The 12,767-nt window shown below is 39.9% G+C and overlaps 1 protein-coding gene across 1 annotated transcript; it reads right to left on the reverse strand.

Annotated features, from left to right (window-relative positions):
- Positions 1-327: 327 nt before the first annotated feature.
- On the reverse strand, positions 328-12,547 carry ICOS (inducible T cell costimulator). Its single transcript, XM_010300926.2, has 6 exons — positions 12,423-12,547; positions 6,374-6,409; positions 5,084-5,422; positions 3,538-3,650; positions 2,836-2,926; positions 328-2,305 (listed from the first exon to the last, which is right to left on the reverse strand). Exons 1-5 carry the CDS (start codon positions 12,478-12,480, stop codon positions 2,837-2,839), a joined length of 636 nt encoding a protein of 211 aa, XP_010299228.1. The 5' UTR covers positions 12,481-12,547; the 3' UTR covers positions 328-2,305; position 2,836.
- Between the last annotated feature and the right edge of the window lie 220 nt (positions 12,548-12,767).

Here is a 12,767-nt window from a genome sequence, read left to right on the forward strand (position 1 = left end):
TCCCAAAATAATCCTGAACATTATCTGTATACTGCATAAGGGATTAAAAGAAAGGAAGAAGAGATGGGAAGAGATGGGACAATATGAGAAAAGTAAAAGGAAACAAGCAGATCCAAACAGTGTCATTACTTCACTGTAGAGAAACAGATCTGAATTTTTGGTTTTCACTTTTTTTTTTTTTTTTCTTAATCCTTTTCCTGTTTCCCACTAAGGTGCTATACGGGGTTAAATTGCTCCGTACTCTCTTGTCATTGCACTGTGGATTTTATAGAGCTTGTTTCTTTTACATGACAGGCGTGCATGCATGAACTTTCTTATGGACACATGTAGCATAATAAAAAAATGTTTTATTAGGAATAAAAATCTCTTTTTCCAAAAAGAAAGCAGTGATGGAACCTCAGACTTCCAAAACCTTTGTTACAATGAGTATAAATCATTTATCTCTCCAGAGTAGAATGTATGTATTTTGAACTACCTTGTTCAGACTTTCATCATTTGTCCTTTATCCAGCGGCATCTCAAGGCAAAACTCAAGTTTTTCCTTCTTTCAGAAACTCTTTATTCCTTGAATTTCCTTCTCAGTCTGGTGAAAGGTTCCGGGGGATAGGACTCTCCACTGTTACATAGGATCTTGCATCCAGCATTTCCCAGAACAGTAGAGGTTAGCTATTTTCACCAATAATTTTCAAAGGCAGTAATTGTCAAAGGTAATAATTTTCAAAGGCAATAATTTCACCAATATTTTTTGTACATGGTGAAATCAGTGTATTTATGGTTGTACAGAGGAGAATTTTCTTTGCTGGGGAGGTCAAGTGGTTTGGCAAAGGTTATGTGGCAGACCGACAGGAGAGAATGTGATGTTACTCAACATGCCAGGGTGTCCCTCTGCATCTCTGCCTAAAAGCTGGTTATCTAAGCAGGGTACCCGCTGTGAAATTGGCAGTCCCCACTTTATTTGATGTATTAACCCTTTGCTTAATGTCACAGTTAACAATTTGCACCTTCTCTGTGCAGTACTTCTGTGTATTTAGGTGTTTGTTGAGGAAAACCCTCTTCTTGACATATGAGTTTATGTCCTCTTCATGCCTGACAGTCCCTGTTTGTCCTATCAAATTTGAAACCAGCCTTTGGTTTTCCAGACAAGCAGGCTGTGTGTCTTTCATAATACTGTCCTCTGACCGATATTTGTTTTTTCGATGAATTACAGAGAGACTCAAATCAATGCATTGCTCTGGTTCCAGCAGCCAAATGGTGTCATATCCAGGCTGGATTCCGAGTTGGTCATTTATGGTCACTTTTGACGGATTTCACAAGGAGCATGAAGGATTGATCATTTCATTCATACTGAAGGCTCTGAGAAATTTGAGGCAGGTCAAGTAACCCCTGAACCACTGGGGAAGTGGTAAAAGTTTCATGTCGAACCACAAGAGGAAGATAATTGCAATGCAGAGTCCATGAATACACTGGCCTTATGGACTGTGTTGTATTTGTGCTGCAAGACATGTGAATACCTGATCCTGCAGGTTTGAACTGATTTAAAGAACAATTGCAGTCTGGAAAGCAATATATTCCTCTGTTAGTTAAAAGAATTCAGAATTTAATTAAATAAGAGGAGTCCGAAGGTGTGAACAGCAAAGATGTATTGATAGCACAAATATGAAAAATGCAGATGCACGTACTTGAGGTACTGTGTCACAGTGAAGTCTCTGCTGTGCTCTCTCAAGTTTTGTTCCCCTGCTGTACCACAGCTTGGTGCAGGAGAGCATGTGTGCATACAGCACTCTCCTAGTGTGGTGCTGAGAAGTTTGACAGTGAATCTGAGGATTAATTGATAACATCAGGCTAAATTAGCCCTAACAAAAGGGCATGTGCAATACATTGACAGTGCTTCATGGCTGTGCCAGAAGGATTGGCATTGGAGGTAGTCTCTTTTTTTTGTCCCCAATGGAAAGTTTATCATAAAGGAGACTGTAGAAAATAAAAGTTCCCTCTGTAGTAGCACTACAGGAATCTACTCTCAAGCAAACTCACTAAATTTTCTTCAACTAAAAGCTGACATCTTTAACACATTGATAGCACTTCAGGTACAAGTCAGTGGATCAGGCAGTGTGCCAGTTAACACACAAGGCTCGAGCAAAACACAGCTCACAACAGTACTAGAGTGGGTGTCTCATGACTGAGCACAGGACCATCACAAGAGCTCAGGGAGGCTGGGAAAGGTGAGGAAATGCTGATTTCCCATTGTCCAGGTTCAAGTAGCTGGAAACCTCTGCTGCCAGAATTTCCATGCCACAGGCAACTTATACCTGGAATAGGAATGGAGAATTAGTTATATGCAACCCCCATACATCTGAATCAGTCCACATTCTGCTTCTGTTCTGTATCCAAAACTGCTTCTGGCTACTATGCAAAGTCTTAAGTAGCTAGGAAGTTCCTCATTCTCTACAGATTATTTGCCATTAGCCAACAACACCCAGTAAATCTAGCAAATTACTTCCCCACAGAGATTTTTGGTACCACCCATCATCTGAAGAATCTGAATGGAACAGTTTCACATCTCTTCCTCATGCATAAGATCTTTACTTTGCACTCATGTCAAGCAATTGCATTTCTAGGAACCAGCCCACCATTCTGATTCAAAAGGTTTCCAGAAATTGTGCTTTTCGTTTCCTCTTCCTGCTACATTGCAGCATAAAGTCTGTTAACAAGCTATTGTAACAATCCCTCCCACCCACCTAGAATCAATGGGAGACACAGCAAGCAGCCCTTTCCCTGCCAGAGAAAGCCTTGCAACAGATACAAGCAGAGGTGTAAGTAGAACTAGGCTTAATACAACCTCAGATTCTTGGTTTTTTAGCTGCATTCACTGCTGCCATGGGCATGTATTCACCGTTATACTCATGGGAGTTGGATTCACACTGCTGATTCTGCAAACAGAGAGAAAATGCCATGAATTTAATTTGTGGTCACTAACCCCCTGCCACTCCTGCCTTTTGTATTTAAGAAGGACAGTTACTCTGACTGTTTTCAGTGGGAATATTAAAGTCAGAATAGACAGGCACTCATGTAGAAAACTTGGAATAAAACAAACTGAAAATGAAAAACACAGGTTGTCCAAAAGAATAAATAATGTCCATGGTCTCCCTTCTTTCCTGAGCCAACTAGTTCTTTGTTTACGTGCTTTTGCTCCAAAACAGAGCTGGAATTGCTCCACTGATCATTTGTTTCCCCTTATTGAAGAAAACAATCAGGTGAATTGCTTACCAAAGTAATTTTGCTGACTTGTGCAGCATTTCTCCTCTTTCCTTTGATGCCCAGCCTTTAAATCAATAAACAATTCTGTCTTAGAAAAATTAAATGTGAGCTGCTGTTATCAATGACTGAATTCCAGTGGTAAATTAACAACTCAGTCTGTCAAAAAACACAGCATGTGCTGAGTGAGTATGTGCCTGTCCCACCTTCTAAATCTCATTAAATCAAGTTCCACATCCATGACCCTTGGAAGGAGGGTTCTGCAGAATCTCATAGACTTGCTTACCTTGTTCCTTAAGCAACAGGCTACAACACAGCACACACAGGAAATCATGGCAAACGTGATCAGGCCAATAATTATCCATGACATGAGTCCCAGTGAAATGCAGTCTTCCTTATCTGGAGATGGGGAGGCAAAAAAGTTGTTACTGATAATTTGCATTTCCCGCCCTAGAGATAACTTTTCAAATTCTTTCCCCTCTTCTCTTCATATTAATAAAATAGCAAAAGTGAGCTCTGCAGAAGGATTTCCCTGAGGTGAAAAGCCACCATGGAAAAGTGTGTTCAGGAGAAAGCAGAACATTGCAGTTTTCCAGAAGGAGAGGTGAAACTGTTGGTACACAGAGCTGAAAGTATAGACTGAAAAGAGACCAAACCAGGCTTGAGAGCGTGATGGTATTTCAGATCTGAGCAAGGCTTATGCTTACATTCAGTGAGTACCACAGGTGATTTAAAGGGCACCCTGGTCAAAAGAAGGGTGAACTTTGGCAGTCATGTTTGGATAGGAAGGCAAGCTGAGGGACACAAGATTACCCTTGCCCAGATCTGAGAGAAAATATGATAGGGCATAAAACATCTGGCAATAGCTATGAGCATCTGGCTATCGATGCAAATGGAAATGGATAGCTTTGGGAAACACTGCAGACAAAAAAGGATGTCACAGCTTGATTCTGGGAAGCTGTTTTAAGTTCAGAGAGGGCTGAGAGATAATTTGACCCAACCACATAATTGTATCCTTAGCATTTCAGCTTCTATCTTTTTTTAGTCTTGCTGTTGAGATATAGGAAAAGATGGCAAGGGAAGGACAACAGGCAGTACCATGTTGCAGCTGAACTATATGGAGAACCAAGAAGCGGTGTGAGCAAAAGCACTGTGAACTCTTTCAGCTTAATATACCAAAGAGCCACTGAGTGAAAGGCAATTCAAAATTAAAGCCTGTGCAGCGAGTCTTCTGAAGTTAGTCCAAGCCCTTCTCAGTAAAAGGCCCAAAATTCTCAGCAGTTATGGATCTTTTCTGCTCCAAGAAGGCTCTAAAGCTGAAGGCCTGCTTCAGAGAGGTGAACACCATCTTGTTCACATCAGTGTGGCATCAGAGAGTTCCATGTACCATTACTAGTACAGATATTTGACAGCTGATTTTTGTTTTAATCCTAGGCACAGGAAGATAGCTTTCAGGATGGATAATTTTCCCCCAGCTAGAAATAATTTTAACATTTACATTCAGCAGCTTGAAAAATGGACAATGGGAAATTTCTGGTGCAGAAAAAGGTGGGAGTGCAGTACTCCAGAAGAGGTAGTCTAGCTAGCTTGAGTGCCACCAACAATATGCAGAGCTCAGCATGACCTGCAAAACCTGTCCAAGAAGATGAATAAATATGGAGAGGCCATGCTGAGCAGTCTGCCAACACTGCTCTGTTACCAGCCCCCTGCTAAGTAGTTTTAAGCTGTCTTGGAAATATCTCTGCAAATTCTAGTCACATTTTTCACTGCTGCATAGATGTGCCCAATGTCTACTTATCAGTAAACTGAAGTGAAGGGAGAAGTAAACTTACCTTGGATATACAAATAGGTTTCTTTCAGCCGGCAATCTATATAAGGAGGGGGTAAGAACATCTCCAGGCAGTAGGTATAAGTGTCGATGTGCTTTCTTTCCAGATTTTTAAGAATGAAAGTGGTGCTGCTATTTGAATGCTTTGTCTGACAGTAGGAGACATTACTCTTGGGGATAACTTTCTCCTCGCTCGAATGGAGTGCACAGATCTCCTTCTTTTCATGCCCTTTGAAGAGGGTCATGCTGAACTCACTCACATTTTTGGGGTTGGGGAATGTGAACTTGAAGTTTCCATTTTCAAATTCCACCATTACCTGGGAGTCAGAGACATGAGGCTGATCTGAAGACATGAAAACAATAAGTACAGTCACTCACATAGCAATGAAAAGAATCCCTAAAATGCTAAGAAACTAATTTAAGCAAAACAAGTGAACCACGTGATTGAAACTTAAGGTATGTAGGTACTCAGAATAGTCTGGCTGTGGAAAGCAGCCTGTACTTCGAGATACCAGTGCGTCATTCTGGTCATGTCAGACATTACTGAGAAAATAAATGAGATGAGATAAGACCCAGCCTGTTATCTGCTCTAAGGCTGGAGGAGGTCACTGTTATCATTGGGTCAGTGAGTTACTTGATAATGTTTAAAGGCCCCCTTGGACCAACCACTATACGGACATGTAATCCCTGTCTCTGATTGATTGTTGTGTTGACAGATAAAACAGGGTGCGATAAACATGATGATAATTATGTCTGGTTTATGGTTCATAATCTGCACCCTAATGATGTAGCTGAAAACTTAAAATGGGATGTGAACCCAAAACTCCTACATAAGTGCCTTAACGACAAGACCTATCTATCGTTCCTTTCTAGAGTAGTTAGTGGTTTGAGGCATGACATAAAGTTTAAACGTAATTACTTAGATGGCTATAGCACCTTTATCACTAACATAATGGGAGGAGAGAGGACAAATATCACTGTGTGCATGCACCCACGTGCAAGCCAAAAATCACATTTGACCTTCCCAAAAATTGTCTGAAAAAACTCTCAGATGTTGTGCAACTCTCATTTTGCAAATTTCTTGGAGAACAGAGAAAGTAAACTGATCAAGGACCTCCTGCTACCTCTCAGTTTGACTTTGTAAAGTCAACGACCAATAGCATGGGAAACTCCTCAGACAAAAATATGTTAAAATGTGCTGTAAAAAAATGACAATTTTTTTCATCAAGGGCAGTATTTTCTGATCTAGAAAGACATTTAAAACTGTAAACCAAATTATGCAAATGTGTCTTACCTATATTTTTGCATCTTGACGAGCAGCTATCAACTCCTGAAAAATACAAAATTATTTCCTGTTTAAAATTCAAGAACAGAGATGCAGGAGCAGGGGCTGAGCCATGCTATGTTGAGATGCTGAAGTATTTTCTAATTTGTGTCTTAACCTATCTGCTCTTTTCTGTGCTACACTATAAAATCATATGATGTGATAAAAGCACAAAATATAAAAATCAAAGTAAAAGAAAATGCATTGAGCAAGAATAAGTATTGATCATACTTATAGCATTTACAAATTCTTAGACCTCCCCCCACTCCTCCCATCTTCCCGGGCTCAACTTCACTCCCGGCTTCAACCTCCGCCCCCCCCCAGCGGCACAGGGGGACGGGGAGTGGGGGTTACGGTCAGTTCATCATGCCTCATAAATAGAAGGTGAGATGAAAGTACGATTTCCCCAAAAACACTGAGGAAATCTGCCCCCAAATGAAAGATCATACTTTTGATTTCTCATGAATCCACAGTTTGCAATGAGCCAGCACTATACTTTGTTTCCAGACCAAAGTACTCCTTTTGGTCTGTGTTCATTCTGGTTCCCCCACTGCTCAAGACCACATCAAAACATCTTCTTATGGCACATCCAGACTTAATATCTGGAAGATGCTCCAGTACATAACAGCAAGAAAATATTCAAGCAGTGCATATGGGTTTGTTCATTTTTCAGTAGCAACTTTTTCTCTTCATGATTATCAAACTGTATTCAGTCCATTGTGCATAGGCAGCTTCCATTACAGGAGACAGGCACATTTTTAATAATTTTTCTGGATTTGTTTTTTAAGCCTCTGCCTCCATAACCATGGCACTATGGCAATACTGAGAGTGGAATTTCCTGGCTGTGTTGGTGGCATGTGCCACTTTGAAATAATTTGCATATCAGTACTGACAGCATAGCACAGCCTGATAATGTTTCATTTGGAATTTTTCTTTCTCCAGTGCCCTAAAATTAAAGGTACAGACAGGTATGCAGACAAGTAGAAAAAAACTGTATCTGCTTTTCTTGTTTTCTGGTAGCCTGAGTAAGTTCTTCAGAGTCTGCTTAGACTGAAATATACTCTACACCAGGATTTTATGATGCTAAGGAAATACGGGGCAAATACTTAAAGACTTTGATGCACTACCCTATTCTTCTTGTTACTGCTACATGGTAGTCTAGATCCACATGGAGTAGGTCCCCAACTGTGCCAGGTATTGCACTCATAACACAATATAATCTTTTTCCCAAGGCACCTGTTATCTTTGACATCCAGCCTACATATGCACAGGAACAGAAGATTATTCTCATTGGGGTACCCCTGTAAGTTCTCAACTCTTTCTAGACAGAGGCAATTTTTCACTGTCCATGCTTTTTCCTTCTTTGAATTCTTGCTCCCCAATTACTACCATTGGCAAGGGCATTGGAATGAATGATACTAATTTAAAATATTTTTAGTGTGACACATAAGCTAATGGACTTCTGGAAGACACTGTGTGATGCTCAGTTGGAAAGCCTTAGAAACGGTTATTCCTTTTTGATTGATTTCCCTTCTTCCTAGTTATCACAGTCTTCCTGGTTTACAGTGCACAGTCAGCACCCTTATCTAATTCAGCAACAGGTCTAATATCTGTACTTCTCTCAGGACCATTACTTAAGTGTGTGATAACAGACAAGGTATTTGGCATCTTGTACCACTGGTGTGAAGATAAGATAGCAAAACACCCAGCTCGCCAACCCACAGTGAAATAGAGCTGAAGGCACAGATACTGAAAGCGCCAGCCCTCATAACGGTACATAGTCTGAAAAGCTGAAAGCAAAGGTCAAATAATGAAACAGTTCTTGATGACTCACATGTTGCATGGTGAAAGAAAACAGTTGGTATGAGGACAGCATTTGAAATAAAGGTCTTTTAAAATGCTCTGTAGTTTGATGGCCTGTAGTTATATATATAAACATATACCTTTAAAATTAAGCCCAACAGCAGACAAATTATTTAGGGAAGAGAAGAAAAAAACAAGTGTATCGATATAGCAGAAGCTAGGGAGCATGGTGAATATGTGAACTGATCTGATACTTTTGAGAAGCATCTACCTGTAGCTGAGACCTCTACATTTGTCACTGGTCATCTGAGAGGAGAGGGACATGCTGACTCTGTCGGGGCAGCTACAGAGCCAAGCACTGCCATATTCCCCCAACACCCCAGAGGAGTGCCGAGCTACCCTACTCTGAGTGCTAAAGCAACAGCTTTGAATTATATTTTTCTGTTTGCCTCTGAGAATAGTTCCATTTTGCTGATAGCTAATGAAATCACCCTTTCATACTGGGTGGTTTAAAATGCTTGTCAGAGATCATAGTTTTAATCCTTGTTTTTAATGGAAAAGGGCAGAGAGAGGTCATTAAGCGTGTAGTTCGTGTGACCTTGTGGCAAGCTGAAAGATCGTTTTGTATCCTCTCAGGCCCAGAATCCTTAACTGGCTATTTTCAAGAAAGACTCAGTAATGTATTTCCCTGAATGAGCATTTTGGTAAATGTGAAGCAGTTGGTATTCCTCTGAAACAAGTGACCATATAGAAGAGTGTGCTTAGCATAATATAAAGGGAGCACATTTTAAAATGAGATTAACAGTGCCTGAGATTAGAACACAAAATTGTCTACATGGATGACCACAATGGGTGAGATTTGATATGAATTTCCAACTCACTAGCTATACTGTATCGGCTCCTAATGTGAATGCTGTCACTGCATACTAAAAGGAGGCTTATTCTCCCCTCCCTGTGCCTGATTGCTGTTCTCTGGTGCCCATTTGTACTGGTTCATTCTTAAGGTAATCCTATGGGCCTGTTGTTACACTCTGTAGTCAATGGCCAGACACATTTGGGATGTCATTTGCCAAGCTACAGTCAGAATAAATGTACTAATAATAAATGTCCCTAATACTACCTCAAAAAATATTTGAATAAAAGACTCCATCACGGTATTGTTGAAAATGAATCACTGGTTCAGTAGCAAAAATACTTAGATTTGGCCATAAGGTTCCTTTTTGGTATTTTTCATAACAGAGCTAATTCAATTATATATGAAGGTTTTGAGACAAGAGGAAACAAATCTTTCATTCATTCCATAGCAGTGTCACACTGTGGAGCTGTGTAGAGCTGTTCCTGGCTCACCTCACGTGAAGCAGAGTGTCCAGACAAATATTGTGGTTCAGATGTGAATCCAAGAGATGAACATGTGTATGAAAGTAACATCTTGCTATGCTAAACTATGAAAGAGTGTGTGTGTACATTCTATCTATATGTGTATTTACAGTCATGTACATTTCTGTCTGGATTTCATCTTTATTGCAGTGGGAAAGCACTTTGGCAGAGGTTTGGGAATTTCTATGGTAGTGTGCTTGGACACTGAGGCCAAAGGAAGGCAAGTTATTTTTGTTATAATGAGATTGCAATTTTTAGTTTTCTGGTTGCTCTTTGGCAGACCCAATGCTATTTGCAAACTTCACCAATCTGTTACGCATATTGGTCCTAACAGAAGTTTAAAAACCACTTTTGATTAATTTTAAAACTTGGGGTTTATGGTAGGAGAATAGTTTTCTTGCTGTTTGTTTTATCTGCCCCAGCTCTCAGAAAACTAATTAGCTGATAAAAAAGAATAAGCATAGTTTCACTTGGGTGTGTTTGCCTCTGAAGATGAGCAAGGAGAGTGCAGACTCTGCCTTTAAAACAAACACATTTGTTTTATTAATACTAAATCTGTAATGAAACTACACGTAGTTTTTTGAGTTGCTATAGCTTTGACCTTCCAAGGCACTCTGAAAGATGACACTGTCAATTCAGTGTCATTAGTCATACGCCTAAAATTAACATGTTCCTATCTTTCAAGAATCAAGGATTAAGAGAGTAAAGCAGTGCTTCTGGGCAAAGCAAGTAATGGCCAGAATTACTCTAGGAAGCCATTACTTTATATTCTGAATTATTTCTATGGTATAACATAATCTGTGAAATACGGAAACTCATAAAAAATACCACTAACACATCAGCCATTGTTGACAATATTTCAGACACCCTTCTAAGAAATCACCATGATTTCCTCCTGTATTGACAACAGGAGATCTGTGGGTGAACAGTAATAATGCTTTGCAAGTGTTGGCGTGCAAAAACTCATGTGCAATGTTTCATAGCAAGGGCCTCAGGTGCTATGGAATCCTACAGCTCTGTACTCCAAAATCCCTGTGTTTCTCTACAGGCACCAGAGCGGTTCCATGCTCTTACAAACAATTTCTTTCTCACAACTGGGTTATCAAATCATAATACACCTATATCACCTTCTGTGGCCTATTTATATTGAAAAAAACTATCCACAGATCACATGTAGGGCTTGCTAATCGCTAAGTCAACTCCCCCTCTCCCCTCCCCAATCTCAGATGTTACTCTGCTTTTACTCCCAAAAATTTGACACAGTGCTGGGCAGCGCTCTCTGGAGTGCTAGCTTGTTCTCTAAATGAAAGTATCATTCCAATGTGTCTTACATCAAGCTGATTTTTTACAGCCCTTTTCTTTTTAGCAAGAATGATAATAATTAGTACTTTTTATGCTGAAAGCACTGTGAGGTTAAAAAAACTGAGAGATGCTATTTCTTGTTACAGGCAATCTCTTTCTCCTGCCATCTCCTCTCCCTAGCCCCCTGCCCAAATCCGATCCTCCATATCTGAAAGAAGGGAGAAATGCCGGTATCAGATAGAACAATTATTTGTACCTTTAAAATTGCAGCCTGTTTGTTCCCACACGGAATGGCCTTTTAGATAGCTCTAGCCACATGTAAAAGCGTGTGGCTAGAGCTCAAGTATACCTGCTAAATTGACTAGCTGAGAAATATTTAACAAAATTGATAACATTTTTTGTTACTAGATTTAAGAATAACTTTTCAAGGAGAAAAAGAGCAGTTCATGTCCCTTTACAGATACTGATCACAATACTGCTTCCTTGTGATTTCACCCATCTTTTCAATCTATCTGAAAACTCAGTATACTATTGCTGTATTAGTTAACCTTCAGAAGGATATCTGCATTGCCTAAAGAGCTGGAAACTGTTTTTTATTTAAATGAAAGCTTAAGTTCTGTGTGAAACCTCAGGAGTACTTAAATTCTACAGGAGGACTTGAAACCTATTCTGTATCACTAGAATTTCAGAAGCAAACATATTCAATAGCCCTTGGCATGACCTTCAAAGGAACATGTTTAGATGCTGCTTAGTAACTATGCTCACTAAATCTCAGGTCTTACTTATATGATGCATCATACCAAATCTTTGGACAGTGTATGTAGGAAAATAAAAAAAGACTCTTCTTAATCAAGTAGTATCTGTATTTCCATCCTGGCCTGATAATATGTGGGTTCCAGAGAGGCTACTGATAAATGTGAGCTCTGGCATTGTACTTTGCATAGCTGTGATAAAATAGTGAATCTTGTAAAATGCCACATCCATGTTTATGGCTGGAGTGAGATCAGTGCTCTCATCATGTGCCTTCTCAAACACAGCATTAGGAATGCTAGGCTTCCTTTTAAGTCAGTCTGCATTTCAAGCCTGCACCAAAATGATCTCATTCACTCTTCCATGCCATATACATTTTTCACAGTATAAAAATTCCCTGCCCAAACAAGAGCATGTTTAATATCAATAACTCAGCCATTCACCATCATGTTGCTATAAGACCTTATGCCCGGCAAGGGAAACTGGCTGGAGCACTACAGTCTAAACATCTAGAGGGTAACACTGAGCAGATGAGCTAAAGAATATAAACAATGAAAATTTGTACTTTTTTGCTTCAGAGCAAATGCCCTGTGCTGGCAGGAATTCACTTCCCACCAACTTTAATTATACTAAAGTTGAGAGCATTCTTTTTGCAGCTGGTTCCCTTAATTACTTCTATTCCTCAAATCCCTTGCTATCATGCCTCATTTACTGTCTTCCATCATTGGGTGAGTTATATTCCACAGAGACATCTACTGCGAGGAGAATAATCCAAAATGCTACTCACCGTACAGTGCTTCAAACTGAAAGCAGAGGACACAGAAAGTTGCAGCAACCAACTTCATGCTTGCCTGATGCAGAGGCACCAGCCTTCTGTCTACTGTGAAGATGGGGAAGAATTCATGGGTAGAAAAGGAAGTGGTTTGTGGGCAATGGGGGAAATTATATGATAATCAGGACTTTTTAATTTAACCTCTGACTACGTTATAGCTATGTCAGCATTAGCTGTCGCCCACACCTGTTGAGTTTGCTGCTTTTATTTTTTTCCTACCTCACAGCTTGCTGTCACAGACAGAAAGATGAAAGATTTTCTGATATTACATTTGATGTTCACTGCTGTAAAGAGTATTTC

Source organism: Balearica regulorum, chromosome 6, assembly GCF_011004875.1.
Source record: "Balearica regulorum gibbericeps isolate bBalReg1 chromosome 6, bBalReg1.pri, whole genome shotgun sequence".
Classification (NCBI taxonomy): Eukaryota; Metazoa; Chordata; class Aves; order Gruiformes; family Gruidae; genus Balearica; species Balearica regulorum.